General features: G+C 60.1%; 1 protein-coding gene across 2 annotated transcripts; it reads right to left on the bottom strand.

Annotated features, from left to right (window-relative positions):
* Window positions 1-588: 588 nt before the first annotated feature.
* tox4b (TOX high mobility group box family member 4 b) lies at window positions 589-14,264 on the bottom strand. 2 transcript variants are annotated; one of them, XM_088915952.1, is made up of 9 exons: window positions 14,172-14,264; window positions 9,078-9,146; window positions 8,278-8,541; window positions 7,317-7,577; window positions 5,646-6,038; window positions 3,653-3,733; window positions 2,672-3,550; window positions 1,861-2,021; window positions 589-1,761 (listed from the first exon to the last, which is right to left on the bottom strand). In XM_088915952.1, the coding sequence occupies exons 1-9, from the start codon at window positions 14,175-14,177 to the stop codon at window positions 1,701-1,703; spliced, it is 2,175 nt and encodes a 724-aa protein (XP_088772078.1). In that variant the 5' UTR covers window positions 14,178-14,264; the 3' UTR covers window positions 589-1,700. The 2 variants fall into 2 exon arrangements, with proteins under 2 accessions (XP_088772078.1, XP_088772077.1); XM_088915951.1 differs by lacking the exon at window positions 14,172-14,264 and adding an exon at window positions 11,889-12,117.
* Window positions 14,265-18,230: the final 3,966 nt, after the last annotated feature.

The following is an 18,230-nucleotide window of genomic DNA, read 5'->3' on the forward strand; positions in this document are numbered from 1 at the left end:
ACTGGACTCCACTACTGGTACACAATACTCTACTGAAGATGTACTGCACTCCACTAACGGTACACAATACTCTACTGAAGATATTCTGTACTCCACTACTGGTACACAATACTCTACTGAAGATATACTGCACTCCACTACTGGTACACAATACTCTACTGAAGATGTACTGTACTCCACTAACGGTACACTACACTCTACTGAAGATATTCTGCACTCCGCTCACAGTACAATATACTCCATTAAAATATCCAATATCCCATTACTGACACACTGTACTCCACCAACAGTACACTATACTCTATACTATATTCCATTACTGATGCACTGTTCTCCACTAAGTCCATTATATTCCATTATGAATACTGTGAAAACGCTGCTCACTCACAGCACACACACTCACACACGCTGGAGAGCCCGGGGAGAAGAGGCAGGCGTGATCTTGCGTTCCTGTGGACCTTTATTGACGCGTTCCTGGGGTGTTACAGTCCATCCTTTCCTCACAGTCCAACTTCACCTCATCACCTCCCACCCCATCCCCACAACATCCCAGTTCATCAACTACTCTACTGAAAACAAGACTCGTAACAAAAAACAATTTTTATTACACAACTCTTCACCATTACGGTGTAAATCAAGACCCCCCCCCCTCACACAGAGGTGAACCACGATGAGCTGTTGCTTTTTAACTCGGGGTCGCAGAGTCACCCTTCACTTGCGAACGGCCGACTGGGGGGTCCTCGCGTGACCCCGCTCCGCGATCCACCCCCTCCTCGGGGGAAAAAACGGGGCGACGCGCCCGAGGGCCCCGCCCAGTCCCAGCCAGCCCCGACCGAGGGGTGCCCCCCTGCTGGCTGTCCCCCGCCGGGAGTGCGGGCTCGTCGGGGGGGGGACGCGGTTCGGTTCAGCCCAGCTTGGATCCTCACGGCCACGAGGGCAGGGCCGCGGTGCGCGGGGGGTCTTCAGAGCTCTGTCGGCCGGGCGCGGTGGGCGGGGGGTCTTCAGAGCTCTGTCGGCCGGGCGCAGTGCGCGGGGGGTCTTCAGAGCTCTGTCGGCCGGGCGCGGGGCGCGGGGCTCGTCGACACCGGACACCGGACAGAGAGGGAGGGCGAGTGGACGCTGTCCAGTCTGGGGCTGAGTGGCAGTTATACTGCATCGGTACCCCACGGTGATCCTCCCCTTCCACCCCGGCCGTCTGGGCACAGAGCTGGGGCAGGGCCGAGGAACGGGTCGCTACGCAGCCACGCTGTAACGCCCAGGTGGTCCCCAGACTCTGACTCCCGCCCTCCTTGTGCCTCCCCACTGTCACCCTGCTCCCTAACCCCTCCCCCTTTCTACTAACCCCTCCCACTGACCCCTAGCCCCTCCCCTCGTCTGCCAACCCCTCCCACTGACCCCCCTAGCCCCTCCCCTGTCTGTCAACCCCCTCCCACCAACCCCCTAGCCCCTCCCCTGTCTGTCAACCCCCTCCCACCAACCCCCTAGCCCCTCCCCTGTCTGTCAACCCCTCCCACTGACCCCTAGCCCCTCCCACTGACCCCTAGCCCCTCCCCTGTCTGTCAACCCCTCCCACCGACCCCTAGCCCCTCCCCTTCCTTTTGCCCCCTAGCTCACCCCGTGCTCTCAGCCCTCCCCCTCGCTCCTGACGCCTCTCCCTGTCCCCAGCCCTGCCCGCGCTCCGCCGGTGCCGATCCGGTCCCTCACTTCACAGCGGTGGTGGAGTTCTGGCCCCTCAGCGAACACCAGGCCATGAAGATATCCCTGGAAGACACAGCGGACAAGGCCCGTGAGTCCCCCCACGCCGGGACACGGCAGGCCGAGAAGCGGGCGGAGCCGGCGCCCTGGGCCCCTCTCACTGACCGGCAGTGGGTGGCCACGCACTCGTTGCTGCAGTACTCGTTGTCCCAGTCCTTGCTCGCCACGGGGGGGTTGGTGCAGCCGGCCCTCACGCAGCGGGGCGCGGGCGGGGAGGGCGTCTCCTCCGGGGGGGGCGGCGGCGACACGTTCAGCTCCACCTCCATCTGCGGGGCGGCGGGGGGAGGAGAGTGGATTAGAGAGACAGGGAGTGGGAGAGAGAGACAGGGAGAAGGAGAGAGAGACAGGGAGAAGGAGAGAGAAGGAGAGAGACAGGGAGACGGAGAGAGAGACAGACAGGGAGAAGGAGAGAGAGACAGACAGGGAGAAGAAGAGAGACAAGAAGAGATAGAGAGAAGGAGAGAGACAGGGAGAGGGAGAGAGAGACAGGGAGAGGGAGAGAGAGGGAGAAGGAGAGAGAAGGAGAGAGACAGGGAGACAGAGAGAGAGGGAGAAGGAGAGAGAAGGAGAGAGAGGGAGAAGGAGAGAGAGACAGGGAGAGGGAGAGAGAGACAGGGAGACGGAGAGAGAGAGGGAGAAGGAGAGAGGGAGAAGGAGAAGGAGAGACAAGGAGAGAGACAGGGAGACGGAGAGAGACAAGAAGAGATAGAGAGAAGGAGACAGACAGGGAGACAGACAGAGGGACAGGGAGAAGGAGAGAGACAAGAAGAGAGAGAGAAGGAGAGAGACAAGAAGAGAGAGAGAAGGAGAGAGAAAAAGAGAGAGGGAGAGAGAGAGAGAGGAGGTGCACGGGGAAAGACGACACACAGCCGCAGGGGCCCGTGGGCCTGACGGCGTCGCGGGAGATCGGACGCACCTCCGTGGCGGCGAACTCCTCTGCGTCGTCGTGGGTCCCCTCGGCGGCGGGCGGGGAGCAGGCGGGCTGCGACACTTCCACGGCCACGGCCGGGGGCGAGGAGGGGCCGGCGAGGGCGGCGGCGGCGGCGGATCCGGCCGCCTGCACCACGGCGACGGGGGCAGGGCCGGCCACAGCCGCCGCCGTGGTGGTGGCGCTCACGAGGATGGGCGCGCCGAGCTCCGCCGGCAGGGGGGCGGGCACGATCTTGATCTGCAGCGGGGGGGGCGGGGCGGTCGTCACGGCCACGGCCAGCGGGGCCCCGCCCCTGGGCTTGGCCTGCAGGGGGGGCGGGGCCGGGGAGTGCACCATCTGCTGCAGGCGCGGGGGGGGCGGCTGCTGCATCTGCTGCAGGGGCGGCGGCTGGCTCAGCAGGGGGGGGCGGGCCGCGGGCGCGGGGGTGGCCGGCGCGGCGGCCGAGGCCACCGTCAGCACCCGGGTGGCCGGGATGACCGTCACCACGGACGAGGGGATCTGGTGGCCCGAGCCGGCCAGCATCTGCTTGGAGATGATGATCTTGGTGACGGTGGGGGGCGGGGCGGGGGCGGAGGCCGCGGGAAGGGCCTCGGCGCCCGCGGGCGCGGCGGCGCTCTTGTTGGCCTGCAGGCTGGGGTGCGCCCCCGTGCGCGAGCGCGTGATGACCTGCGGGTGGTTGAGGATGATGTTGGAGGTGCAGATGTTGGTGATGGTGTTCTGGTTGGGGGCGTTGTGGGGGATCCGGGAGGAGCGGGTGGGGGCGGGCGCCGGGGCCGGGGCGGGGGCGGGGGCGGGCGCCGGGGCTGGAGGGGGCGGCGGCGCGGCGGCGGGAGGGGGCGAGGGCTCGGTGTCCATGTCCACGTTCTGTGGGGAGAGAGACAGAGAGCGGGTCAGCGAGGGAGGGCGACGCAGGTCTCACCGGCCCCGAGAGACAGCGCACGGGTCCGGCGGCGCGCAGGCGCTCACCTGAGACAGCTGATTGGCCCGGTAGGCTGCCAGCGCTTTCAGGTACTCCTTCTTCGCTGCCTCCGTCTTCCGCTTGTACACCTGAGACACAGAGAGAGACAGGAGTCACTGCCACTGAGACACAGAGAGAGACAGGGGTCACTGCCACTGAGACTGGACACCTGAGACACAGAGAGAGACAGGGGTCACTGCCACTGAGACACAGAGAGACACAGGGGTCACTGCCACTGAGACTGGACACCTGAGACACAGAGAGAGACAGGGGCCACTGCCACTGAGACTGGACACCTGAGACACAGAGAGAGACAGGAGTCACTGCCACTGAGACACAGAGAGAGACAGGGGTCACTGCCACTGAGACACAGAGAGAGACACGGGTCACTGCCACTGAGACTGGACACCTGAGACACAGAGAGAGACACGGGTCACTGCCACTGAGACACAGAGAGACATAGGGGTCACTGCCACTGAGACACAGAGAGAGACACGGGTCACTGCCACTGAGACTGGACACCTGAGACACAGAGAGAGACACGGGTCACTGCCACTGAGACACAGAGAGAGACAGGGGTCACTGCCACTGAGACACAGAGAGACACAGGGGTCACTGCCACTGAGACTGGACACCTGAGACACAGAGAGACACAGGGGTCACTGCCACTGAGACTGGACACCTGAGACACAGAGAGAGACACGGGTCACTGCCACTGAGACACAGAGAGAGACAGGGGTCACTGCCACTGAGACTGGACACCTGAGACACAGAGAGAGACAGGGGTCACTGCCACTGAGACTGGACACCTGAGACACAGAGAGAGACAGGGGCCACTGCCACTGAGACTGGACACCTGAGACACAGAGAGACACAGGGGTCACTGCCACTGAGACTGGACACCTGAGACACAGAGAGAGACACGGGTCACTACCACTGAGACTGGACACCTGAGACACAGAGAGAGACAGGGGTCACTGCCACTGAGACACAGAGAGAGACAGGGGTCACTGCCACTGAGACCGGACACCTGAGACAGAAAGAGACAGGGGTCACTGCCACTGAGACACAGAGAGAGATAGGGGTCACTGCCACTGAGACTGGACACCTGAGACACAGAGAGAGACAGGGGTCACTGCCACTGAGACTGGACACCTGAGACACAGAGAGAGACAGGGGTCACTGCCACTGAGACAGAGACACAGGGGTCACTGCCACTGAGACTGGACACCTGAGACACAGAGAGAGACAGGGGTCACTGCCACTGAGACTGGACACCTGAGACACAGAGAGAGAGAGACAGGGGTTTCTAACACAGTGTTTTGAAAGCGACAGAGGGCACACACAGCTCTTGCCCCGGGGGGGGGTAAGAGACAGAGACAGGGGGGTTACAGAGAGAGGAGAGTGAGCACACACAGCTGTTGCCCCGGGGGGGGGTAAGAGACAGAGACAGGGGGGTAAGAGACAGAGAGGAGAGTGAGCACACACAGCTCTGCCCCGGGGGGGTAAGAGACAGAGAGGAGAGTGAGCGCACACAGCTGTTGCCCCGGGGGGTAAGAGACAGAGACAGAGAGGAGAGTGAGCACACACAGCTCTTGCCCCGGGGGGTAAGAGACAGAGAGGAGAGTGAGCGCACACAGCTGTTGCCCCGTGGGGGGTAAGAGACAGAGACAAGGGGGGTAAGAGACAGAGAGGAGAGTGAGCACACACAGCTCTGCCCCGGGGGGGTAAGAGACAGAGAGGAGAGTGAGCGCACACAGCTGTTGCCCCGTGGGGGGTAAGAGACAGAGACAAGGGGGGTAAGAGACAGAGAGGAGAGTGAGCACACACAGCTCTTGCCCCGGGGGGGGTAAGAGACAGAGACAGGGGGGTTACAGAGAGAGGAGAGTGAGCACACACAACTCTTGCCCCGGGGGGGGGGTAAGAGACAGAGACAGGGGGGTAAGAGACAGAGAGGAGAGTGAGTGAGTGAGGGGAAGAGACACAGACGCAGACGCACACCTGCTTCTGCTCCTCGCCCAGGCTGTCCCACATGGAGGCCACGATCTTGGACACCTCTCCGAAGGTGGCGCTGGGGTTCTGGCCCTTGATGGCGGCCTGCGTGTCCCGGAAGAACAGCGCGTAGGCCGACACCGGCTTCTGGGGCTCGTTCGGGTCCTTCTTCTTCTTCCCCTTCTTGCCTCCTCCTCCTCCTCCCCCCCCCGCAGGGGCGGCACCGGCGCCGGCCGCCGGCTTCCCGCCCTTCCGCAGCCCCGCGGCGGACAGGGGCGGGGGGGCGGCGGCGGCGGAGGAGGAAGAGGAGGAGGGGGTGTCGCCCATGGAGCCCACAGATATGACCGCAGGAGAGACGGAGAGGACCGAGACCGGAGACTCCACCAGCACCCTCTTCTCACACTGCAGAGAGAGAGAGAGGGGTTCATACAGACACCCTGACTGACTGGACACTCCAGTACATTAACACTGCACTGAGAGAGAGGGGTTCATACAGACACACTGACTGGACACTCCAGTACATTAACACTGCACTGAGAGAGAGGGGTTCATACAGACACACTGACTGACTGGACACTCCAGTACATTAACACTGCACTGAGAGAGAGGGGTTCATACAGACACACTGACTGGACACTCCAGTACATTAACACTGCACTGAGAGAGAGGGGTTCATACAGACACACTGACTGACTGGACACTCCAGTACATTAACACTGCACTGAGAGAGAGGGGTTCATACAGACACACTGACTGGACACTCCAGTACATTAACACTGCACTGAGAGAGAGGGGTTCATACAGACACACTGACTGACTGGACACTCCAGTACATTAACACTGCACTGAGAGAGAGGGGTTCATACAGACACACTGACTGACTGGACACTCCAGTACATTAACACTGCACTGAGAGAGAGGGGTTCATACAGACACACTGACTGGACACTCCAGTACATTAACACTGCACTGAGAGAGAGGGGTTCATACAGACACACTGACTGACTGGACACTCCAGTACATTAACACTGCACTGAGAGAGAGGGGTTCATACAGACACACTGACTGACTGGACACTCCAGTACATTAACACTGCACTGAGAGAGAGGGGTTCATACAGACACACTGACTGGACACTCCAGTACATTAACACTGCACTGAGAGAGAGGGGTTCATACAGACACCCTGACTGACTGGACACTCCAGTACATTAACACTGCACTGAGAGAGAGGGGTTCATACAGACACACTGACTGGACACTCCAGTACATTAACACTGCACTGAGAGAGAGGGGTTCATACAGACACACTGACTGGACACTCCAGTACATTAACACTGCACTGAGAGAGAGGGGTTCATACAGACACCCTGACTGACTGGACACTCAAGTACATTAACACTGCACTGAGAGAGAGGGGTTCATACAGACACACTGACTGACTGGACACTCCAGTACATTAACACTGCACTGAGAGAGAGGGGTTCATACAGACACCCTGACTGACTGGACACTCCAGTACATTAACACTGCACTGAGAGAGAGGGGTTCATACAGACACACTGACTGGACACTCCAGTACATTAACACTGCACTGAGAGAGAGGGGTTCATACAGACACACTGACTGGACACTCCAGTACATTAACACTGCACTGAGAGAGAGGGGTTCATACAGGTACCTGCTTGAACTCTTCAGGCTCCTCCTCCTGTAGTGACCCTGCAGGAGAGGGTGTGGCCGAGAGCTGCTCGTCAGGTGACTGGGGGCGGGGCAAGATGGTCCCGCCCCCCAGACTCAGCCCCAGCTGGGCGCTCAGCTCTGATTGGTCGATAGTGGTCAGCTGACTGTGCCCAAGCAAGCTGGAGCCCATGTCACTCAGCGGCACGTCGATGGTCATGGGGGAGGAGCTGCTGAACTGAGAGCCAATCGAGTGGCCCAGGTCCTAGAGGGGAGGGAGGAGACACTGGAGATATAACCTTTCCTCCCGTTCACCACACCTCTCTGTACTCCTGCCCTCCCGTGCTGCTGCCCCTCCCCATCTCCCCCTCCTGTCTCTCATTTCTTCCCCCAACCACTCCTCCCTCACCCCTCCCCTTTTTAACCCCTCCTACCTCCCCCCTCTCCTCTCTAACCCCTCCCCTCCCTCACCCCTCCCCTCTCTAACCCCTCCTACCTCCCCCCTCTCCTCTCCTCCCTCACCCCTCCCCTCTCTAACCCCTCCTACCTCCCCCCTCTCCTCTCCTCTCTAACCCCTCCCCTCCCTCACCCCTCTCCTCTCTAACCCCTCCTACCTCCCACCTCCCCCCTCTCCTCTCCTACCTCACCCCTCCCCTCTCTAACCCCTCCCCTCTCTAACTCCTCCTCCCTCACCCATCCTCCCCCTCCCCTCTCTAACCCCTCCTCCCTCACCTCTCCTCTCTAACCCCTCCCCTCTCACCCCTCCCCTCTCTAGCCCCTCCTCCCTCACCTCTCCCCTCTCTAACCCCTCCTCCCTCACCCATCCTCCCCCTCCCCTCTAACCCCTCCTCCCTCCCCTCTCACCCCTCCTCCCTCACCCCTCTAACCCCTCCTCCCTCACCCATCCTCCCTCCCCTCTCTAACCCCTCCCCTCCCTCACCCCTCCCCTCTCTAGCCCCTCTCACCATGCTCAGTGTCGAGCTCAGCAGCGCCCCTCCTGGCTGTGTGATGACCCCCATGCTGAGGTGCTCCAGGCCCTGCGAGGGGGGGGTGAAGGGGGACGAGAAGGAGGGATCTGCGCCCCCCCCACCCCCAGCCGCGCCGCCCCCGCCGTCCGGCAGGTCCCCGAAATGTCCGACCACGTCCGAGACCGCCAGGGCGGAGTCGGGGTCCAGCGAGATGGGGGGGATCTCGAACTCCTCGTCGCCCAGACTGGGGGTGTGGAAGGTCTGAGGAGGGAGAGAAGAAGACAGTTAGAGCAGCAGGGGACACCAAGTGTCCAGCAGTGGGAGCAGTGCCAGTGTCCAGCAGTGCACAGTGTGACCAGTGTGAGTGTCCAGCAGTGCCAGTGTCCAGCAGTGCAAAGTGTGAGCAGTATGAGTGTCCAGCAGTGTGAGTGCCAGTGTCCAGCAGTGCACAATGTAAGCAGTATGAGTGTCCAGGAGTGTCAGTGTCCAGCAGTGTGAGTGTCCAGCAGTGCACACTGTGAGCAGTGTGAGTGTCCAGCAGTGCACACTGTGAGCAGTGTGAGTGTCCAGCAGTGCACAATGTAAGCAGTATGAGTGTCCAGGAGTGTCAGTGTCCAGCAGTGTGAGTGTCCAGCAGTGCACACTGTGAGCAGTGTGAGTGTCCAGCAGTGCACAGTGTGAGCAGTATGAGTGTCCAGGAGTGTCAGTGTCCAGGAGTGCACAGTGTGAACAGTGTCAGTGTCCAGCCGTGTAGAGTGAGAACAGTGTCTTTCCCAGCGTTCCAGCAATCCCCATACCTCAGAGGAGGACAGGAAGGGGTGTCCAGCCCCCGTGATGGTCAGGTAGCTGTCATTTCCTCCAGGGAACTGCAACAGGAAAAAGAGGTCTGGTTAGGGGCAGCAGGCGTTTGAGTGACCGGTCAATACAGGGGGACCACACACCCCACAGCCTGCCTGGACCCCGTGACCCTCCACAACTCCTCCTGGTCACCTTCAGGGCGGACTGAAGAGACTGAGTTCCCTAATGACTGATGGGATATGTCATTAGGACTGGGACTGGGATTGTTAGGATATGTCATTAGGATTAGGACTGGGATTGTTAGGATATGTCATAAGGATTAGGACTGGGACTGGGATTGTTAGGATATGTCATAAGGATTAGGACTGGGACTGGGATTGTTAGGATATGTCATAAGGATTAGGACTGGGATTGTTAGGATATGTCATTAGGATTAGGACTGGGACTGGGATTGTTAGGATATTTCATAAGGATTAGGACTGGGATTGTTAGGATACGTCATTAGGATTAGGACTGGAACTGGGATTGTTAGGATACGTCATTAGGATTAGGACTGGGACTGTTGGGATATGTCATTAGGATTAGGACTGGTGGGATAGGTCATTCCTCAGGAGATATATCCCAGCAAAGGTCTGTATTAATATGTGCCCATGAAGACACTGCGGCTCACAGGCTGCTTCTACACCTGCCTGTTACCATGCAGAGCCGCTCAAACGGCAGCAGGAAGAGAAGCGGGACAGCTGTATTCCTGATCAGAGCCCTGGGCACCCAGCCACAGGGGCTGCGAGACCCCCGTCACCATGGTGATATCGGACATCGGTCGCCGGGTGGGAAAACTGTCACCAACTTCTGGGGCCTCAACAAACCACACGCTGATGAAACCACTGAAACTCCTAACAGGACAAGCGCTCCAGCTCCGCCCGTTCTGTCCCGAAACTCACGGACCAGGCTCATAAAACCACCCGATCACAGCGCAGACCACACACCGCCTCACCCACTGGGACACACGCAGGGACACTGGGCTGCTACAGCAACCTCAAGAGTCCCCACACCCGGCCGAGGGGCTCACCACAGCAAAGAGGAACAGACCCTGATGAAGTACCGTCTCTGTGACCACAGCCTGGACACAGACAGACCTGGCTGTCCAGAGAGGACAGGCTCAGTGACCACAGCCTGGACACAGACAGACCTGGCTGTCCAGAGAGGACAGGCTCAGTGACCACAGCCTGGACACAGACACTGGACACAGGCAGACCTGGCTGTCCAGAGAGGACAGGCTCAGTGACCAGAGCCTGGACACAGAAACTGGACACAGGCAGACCTGGCTGTCCAGAGAGGACAGGCTCAGTGACCAGAGCCTGGACACAGAAACTGGACACAGGCAGACCTGGCTGTCCAGAGAGGACAGGCTCAGTGACCACAGCCTGGCCACAGACACTGGGCACAGAGTAGACCTGGCTGCCCAGAGAGGACAGGCTCAGTGACACAGACTGGACAAAGACAGACCTGGCTGTCCAGAGAGGACAGGCTCAGTGACCACAGCCTGGACACAGAAACTGGACACAGGCAGACCTGGCTGTCCAGAGAGGACAGGCTCAGTGACCACAGCCTGGACACAGACAGACCTGGCTGTCCAGAGAGGACAGGCTCAGTGACCACAGCCTGGACACAGACACTGGACACAGACAGACCTGGCTGCCCAGAGAGGACAGGCTCAGTGACCACAGCCTGGACACAGACACTGGACACAGGCAGACCTGGCTGTCCAGAGAGGACAGGCTCAGTGACCACAGCCTGGACACAGACACTGGACACAGACAGACCTGGCTGCCCAGAGAGGACAGGCTCAGTGACCACAGCCTGGACACAGACACTGGACACAGACAGACCTGGCTGCCCAGAGAGGACAGGCTCAGTGACCACAGCCTGGACACAGACACTGGACACAGGCAGACCTGGCTGTCCAGAGAGGACAGGCTCAGTGACCAGAGCCTGGACACAGAAACTGGACACAGGCAGACCTGGCTGTCCAGAGAGGACAGGCTCAGTGACCACAGCCTGGCCACAGACACTGGGCACAGAGTAGACCTGGCTGCCCAGAGAGGACAGGCTCAGTGACACAGACTGGACAAAGACAGACCTGGCTGTCCAGAGAGGACAGGCTCAGTGACCACAGCCTGGACACAGAAACTGGACACAGGCAGACCTGGCTGTCCAGAGAGGACAGGCTCAGTGACCACAGCCTGGACACAGACAGACCTGGCTGTCCAGAGAGGACAGGCCCAGTGACCACAGCCTGGACACAGACACTGGACACAGAGTAGACCTGGCTGTCCAGAGAGGACAGGCTCAGTGACCACAGCCTGGACACAGACACTGGACACAGGCAGACCTGGCTGTCCAGAGAGGACAGGCTCAGTGACCACATCCTGGACACAGACACTGGACACAGACAGAGCTGGCTGTCCAGAGAGGACAGGCCCAGTGACCACAGCCTGGACACAGACACTCGACACAGTTAGACCTGGCTGTCCAGAGAGGACAGGCTCAGTGACCACAGCCTGGACACAGACACTGGACACAGACAGACCTGGCTGTCCGGAGAGGACAGGCTCAGTGACCACAGCCTGGACACAGACACTGGACACAGGCAGACCTGGCTGTCCGGAGAGGACAGGCTCAGTGACAACAGTACATCAAACACGCACAGGCGTGCTGAAAGAAAGTGTCAGGGAAAGACCAAGTGAAAAACGCCAAACGGAGCGGGACGTGAACCCAACCCCCCGTCTCCCCCCCCAGCGCTGGCCGACCTTGACGAGGGCGTCGTAGCCGCTGTAGTGGAGCGGGGGGTCGAGCAGCCGCTCGCCGGCCGGACCCTCCGGCAACCCCGGGAAGAAGGGCAGGTCCATCCCTCCGAGAGCCGGGGCCGGTCTCCTGCGTCAGGGCCGCTCGCCTCCGCCCCCTGTCCCGCTGGAAGCGAGCTGCGTCTCTCGGTGCGAGAAAGAGCAGCGAGCTCTTGTGTCTTGTGTGGACGCCGTGAGCAGGGCGGTCGGTCAACACAAACAACGACGACGCGTCGCGTCTCCCCGGAAACGCGAAGCCGGGAGGTCCTCGCGGCACCTGCTCGGCCTTCTGGGAGCCGGTCCACGCGCTGCGGAGACTCGTGAGCCCTGTCCGCTGGCTCGAGCCGGAACTGCTGGGCTGCCAGCGAGGACGAGTCCACAATTGCCCAAGTACGGGGGGGGGGGGGGATTGGTGAGAGAAGTGTCGTGCGCAATGTATTTCAATATAAGGAAAGAAAAAGTGTTTCAGGATGTTTGTTTTCCTACCGCCCCGACAAGCGAAGTGCCGACGGTTGAAGTTTTTTTGGAGAACAAAAACAGGCACAAAACTTCCCCCCTTCCCCCTCCGTACTCGTGTCGATGGTCCGGCCCAGCCGAGTGTTTGACACCGGTCTCGTCGCCTCAGTCGCCCGGTTCATCCGCGGTCTTCGACACGACTGAGCTGCTCGTGTGGGGAAAACACTGAGCTGTGGACTGCCTACGGAGCTAACAAGGCGTGCGAGAGGACACGCCGCAAAAACCGGACTGCAGAGAGAAAAACACGAACCCGAGAGAGAAGCGGAGGAGTGAAGACAACGATATTAAACTGGAATAAACCTGTGGCTCTCAGTGGTCTTTGTCTAAACTCACGGACAGCGAGAGGTTTTACACAACACGTATCACAAACGAGAGGATTCCACTCGTCAAGCCTGGTGGGCTCCTAGACGCTAAGTGGTCCGGAATCTCACCCAGCTGTGTCTGGAGAGAAGCCAGGGTATCGGCTTCAACAACAGGGTATCGGCTGGCAGCTTGTTCTCCACCCCCACCACCCTCTGTGTAAAGTCTCCTGTCCTGACTGGAGGAGCTCACCCAGCTGTTTAATAATAATTCCTTATACTTCTACAGCTCTTTCCTGGACCCTCCACTCCCATCGCTGTCCAGTACTGGGGACCCCCTTCACCCCCCCAGTGTGATGATGCTCCAGTCCGCTCACACACTCCAGCTCTCAGTGGGGAGGAGAGCAGGGTGATGAGGCCAGTTCAGAGAGGGGGGTGATCAGGAGGCCATGACTGGTAAAGACCAGGGGGAGTCTGTCCAGGACACTGGGGTCACACCCCTACTCTTTCTGAGAGACACCCTGGGGTCTTGACTGACCACAGAGAGGCAGGACCTCAGTTTTATGTCTCATCTGAAGGAGGTCGCCTTGTATACAGTCTAGTGTCCCCGTCACTGTCCTGGGGCATTAGGACCCACACAGACCGCAGGGTGAGCACCCCCTACTGGCCCCACTCACACCTCTTCCAGCAGCAGCCTCAGCTTTCCCAGGAGTCTCCCATCCAGGTACTGGCCAAGCTCACGCCTGCTGGGCTTCAGTGAGCTGACAGGTATGACTTGCACTGTGATAGAGCTGCTGGCACGTCTTGAAAGAACCCACAGTATCGGCTTCAACAACATGGCTGGGCAGCTTGTTCCAGACCTCCACCACCCTCTGTGTAAAGAAATGACCCCTGTTCAATATGGAAGACACGCACGGGTCCCGAGACGAACCCACCGACTCGAGTCATCAGGGTGACAGTGGACCGTGGCCAAGCACGTTAAAAAGACGCAGCACACATGGACCGGTCAGCGCCCACGCGTTCCGGATCGCTTTACAAAGCCGCAGCGTGGTCACCTGAGGCGAGAAAGTCGGGGTGAAGGAAACCAGCACCCCGAAACCAGCAGCGCTCGATGACGTCACCCCCCCCCCCCCCCCCGTCCCAGCTGCGGGGTCGTGTCAAACGCGCCGGATACGAAACCCAAATTAAAAACCAAGACTCTTAACCCCTCTCTCCACAAAAGAAAAGACGACAAGGTCTGTTTGGAAGAACATGCAGTCCTGCTGGAGGGGCCGGGGGGTTAGAGAGAGACGGGGTGAGACAAGAGCCCGAAGAGATGGTGGTTAATTCCGGCTCATCTAGCGCGCCTGGTCCCGGGGATCCGGTCACACAGAGAGTGTGGCCGTGCGATGTCGGCAGGGGACAGGCACTGTATCCGCAGCGACCATTTTCTTACCTCCATCGCCACTCGCGATCCGGCCGAGTCCTTGCAGCTCCCTCAATCTACAGAATCACAACAACATGGCACCGGCACTTCCGGGTTTCCCCGGGTGTCCGGGAAGTGACGTCACGGCGCATTCCCCCAGCAGCGCGCATGTGCGTTCCCGCTCCCGGCTGGTTGCCGTGGGAACAGGCTCCCGTCCCACAGAGAGCAGCGCCGTCATGTTACACTTACACGTACATAATCCATGTTCAAGACACAATCCAGAGTGCACTCTGCTTATAGCGGATATTGAACCGGGGCAAGTAGATTTACCCCAGTTAATTGCCTCCTTTTATTAAACTGTTCTTCCCAGCCTGTTACCATCAATGGTACTGCTGTTGGCGAACCAGACAGTATGTTAGGGCACTGTCAATGAAAGATGTTTCATGTCAATGAAATGAAGTGTCAGGATGGTTCTAACCGCCTTGAAATAGTATAGTTTCCTGAGAGAAAGAGTGCTATAAAAGGCTCTTATGACCATGAAATACACTAGGTTGGAGGAGTGTTGCATTGTTCCTAAAATCAGTGACCAGCTCCGCTGTTTTTAATACATTAAACCGCAAAGGGAACTCGCCACACCTTTTAGTAAAGTCGTCTAGAATGGGTCTCTGGGTCTCTAAATCAGCTGACCAGGGCTGTGTCATCAGATGAGATGGCTGTTTGTGTGTTTGCTTTTACCATCGTTAGTGTACGAAAGGCACAAACCACAGCCCTGTGGTGATCCAGTGGGAGAACAGCAACCAGCTCCACAATGTGACCTGCTGAGTCCTGCTCGACCCATCTTATCGTCCCACTCTTTAGCTCGACGTTCTCTGTGCAAGCAAAAATGGTGTATTGTGTTAAAAGCCGAGGAAAAGTCAACAAATACAATTCTTCCAAATGACCTGGCTTGATCAGGATGCTGAGCAAATGTAACAATGTGAGAATATGCAGCTGTATCGCAGCTGTATTGCCCTGCAGCTCACTGTCACTCCCAGTACCTGGGAGAGGTGTGAGTGGGGCCAGCAGGGGGCGCTCACCCTGCGGTCTGTGTGGGTCCTAATGCCCCAGGACAGTGACGGGGACACTAGACTGTAAACAAGGCGCCGTCCTTCAGATGAGACGTGAAACTGAGGTCCTGCCTCTCTGTGGTCAGTCAAGACCCCAGGGTGTCTCTCAGAAAGAGTAGGGGTGTGACCCCAGTGTCCTGGACAGACCCCCCCCCTGGTCTTTACCAGTCATGGCCTCCTGATCACCCCCCTCTCTGAACTGGCCTCATCACCCTGCTCTCCTCCCCACTGAGAGCTGGAGTGTGTGAGCGGACTGGAGCATCATCACACTGGGGGGGTGGAGGGGATCCCCAGTACTGGACAGCGCTGGGAGAGGAGGGTGCAGGATAGAGCTGTAGAGGTCTGAGGGTATTATTCATTCTCATTATTGCAGTGTCTACCCCCCCCCTTGCTCTGTATGGAGGCTGCAGGGGGCCGGTCCTGCAGTCCTGCGTGTTCCTCCTGCTGAATCGCCTCAGGATTCCCTGCAGGCCCGTCCGCCGCCGCGGAGACCAGCTGGCCTGGCTGTTCCTGGGGGTGGATTGCTCCCGCAGCGAAGGGTATCCTCCAGTGTGATGCTATTCCATCAGCCCCTCGGCCGGCCCGGCATCCCAGACCCCCGAGCCGAGCCCAACCGGGACCCGGGCCGGACCGCGGCTCTGCGTCTGGCCCGGCATCCCAGACCCCCGAGCCGAGCCCGACCGGGACCCGGGCCGGACCGCCTCTCTGCGTCTGGCCCGGCATCCCAGACCCCCGAGCCGAGCCCGACCGGGACCCGGGCCGGACCGCCTCTCTGCGTCTGGCCCCTCGGCCGGCCCGGCATCCCAGACCCCCGAGCCGATCCCGACCGGGACCCGGGCCGGACCGCGTCTCTGCGTCTGGCCCCTCGGCCGGCCCGGCATCCCAGACCCCCGAGCCGATCCCGACCGGGACCCGGGCCGGACCGCCTCTCTGCGTCTGGCCCCTCGGCCGGCCCGGCATCCCAGACCCCCGAGCCGATCCCGACCGGGACCCGGGCCGGACCGCGTCTCTGCGTCTGGCCCCTCGGCCGGCCCGGCATCCCAGACCCCGCGAGCCGAGCCCGACCGGGACCCGGGCCGGACCGCGGCTCTGCGTCTCTGCGTGCTCCGGGAGGGAGGGAGGGAGGGCTGTGGAAGAGCAGCTGGCGGTGGGAGGGGTCTGTGTGGCGCGGCTGGTGGGAACGACGCCGCAGTGGGCGCGAGTGGGACCGGCCCCCTCGGGTGCTGCTGCTGCTCCTCCGACTCTCCCCGGCTGTGTCCTCTCCTGTAGCGGCTCCTCACACCTGAAGAAGCTCCACGGCCGAAACGTTGTGTTTTCCTTCGTCTCTTTTCAGCAGGGATGAACCTGTTACTTGTTCCTTTGCAGCCTGCGCCTGCTGACGCAGCTCCACACCTGAGCTACTTCTGCCGCCACCCTCTGTGCCTTCCTCCTAATCTTTTTCTAGATCTCTTTGTCATTCCTCCTCTTCCTCCCTGGGCTACTTGCCCCCTCTCTTACTAAACCAGCATCCTGTCTCTTCACAGCGATGATTATTATTACTATTATTATGACGACTACGGACAGACCGGAAGAAGAGACCAGGAGGGGTGACAGTGCGAGTGGCGGCCCGGGGGCAGTCAGAGAGCTAGAGAGCAGGTGATCCGTCTTCACCGCCTGCTTCCTGTCAGACAGCAGATCAGGGATCCGCTGGCCGGGACTGGCTGATGACCAGCGCCTGCAGCTCATCACACGGCTCCAGAGGCACAGCTGTGCTACCTGCTGAGCCGACGTGGGCAGACAGGAGCCGTGGGCAGGACTCGTGTACAGCAGGACGGTCTGTCTGTCTGCCTGCCTGCCTGTCTCCCTGCCTGCCTGTCTATCTGTCTGCCTGCCTGCCTGCTTATCTGCCTGTCTGTCTGCCTGCCTGCCTCCCTCCCTGCCTATCTGCCTGCCTAACTGTCTGTCTGTCTGCCTCCATGCCTCCCTGCCTGTCTGTCTGCCTGCCTGCCTCCCTCCCTCCCTGTCTGCCTGCCTTCCTGCCTAACTGTCTGCCTGTCTATCTGCCTGCCTGCCTGTTTGTCTGCCTGTCTGCCTCCATGTCTGCCTGCCTGTCTGTCTCTACCTGCCTGCCTCTCTGCCTGTCTGCCTGCCTGCCTGCCTGCCTGCCTCCCTGCCTGCCTGTCTGTCTCTACCTGCCTGCCTCTCTGCCTGTCTGCCTGCCTGCCTCCCTGCCTGCCTGTCTGTCTCTACCTGCCTGCCTGCCTGCCTGTCTGTCTGCCTGCCAGGTCTGCAGTGGGCTTGACCGAGGGGGTCAGGAGGCCTGATGTGGTCGCTGCAGGCCGGGGACTTGTTCCTGTAGCGGCCCTGGGCCCTGGGCGAACTGGAGACAGTCCGTCCCTCTGCCACACGGCAGGTTCTTCACCAGCACGTTCAGGCGTGAGGGAAAATCCCCGACAGCGGCTCTTCCTGCTGCTGCTGCGGGTCGTCCTGATGGAAGCCCACTCCCAGAAACCCCCGACCGATCCCGATCGGTACGCAGCGTTTCCCGGGAGCAGGACCAGCGGTCTGAAACCGACAAGTGGCTGCAAGAACGCACAATCACAACACGCGTCATGAAGTCGGAGCCTGTGTGCCGCCCGGGCCCGAGTCTGTCAGATAGACGGGTCAGGTTTCCACGCGAGATGCGCGGGCTGCTGGGGCCAATTTCACTGCAGGCTCACAGGTTCCTGCTCCGCCCACTCTTCTCCCAGACCCCAGCCTGCTCTCCAGGAGACACACACACAGGGAGAGAAGCTGGGGGTCAGAGCCCAGGGTCAGCCATTTATACAGCACCCCTGGAGCAGCTGGGGTTAAGGGCCTTGCTCAGGGGCCCGATGGAGTAGGATTCCTCTGCCGGCCGCGGGATTCGAACCGGCAACCTCCCAGCCACAGGCACAGCTCCTGAGCCACAGAGCCAGCGCTCCGCCCCCTAAATTAAACCAGTTCAGGTGTTACAGAAAGAAGC

Source organism: Atractosteus spatula, chromosome 5 (assembly GCF_055471065.1).
Source record: "Atractosteus spatula isolate fAtrSpa1 chromosome 5, fAtrSpa1.hap1, whole genome shotgun sequence".
NCBI lineage: Eukaryota > Metazoa > Chordata > Actinopteri > Semionotiformes > Lepisosteidae > Atractosteus > Atractosteus spatula.

Coding starts and splice junctions, on each gene's coding strand:
- tox4b (XM_088915951.1), bottom strand. CDS start 11,987: ATGGACCTGCCCTTCTTCCCGGGGTTGCCGGAGGGTCCGGCCGGCGAG. Junction 9,147..11,888: donor GCTACGACGCCCTCGTCAAG/GTCGGCCAGCGC, acceptor TTCCTGTTGCAG/TTCCCTGGAGGAAATGACAG. Junction 2,022..2,671: donor AGGAGTTCGCCGCCACGGAG/GTGCGTCCGATC, acceptor GCCGCCCCGCAG/ATGGAGGTGGAGCTGAACGT.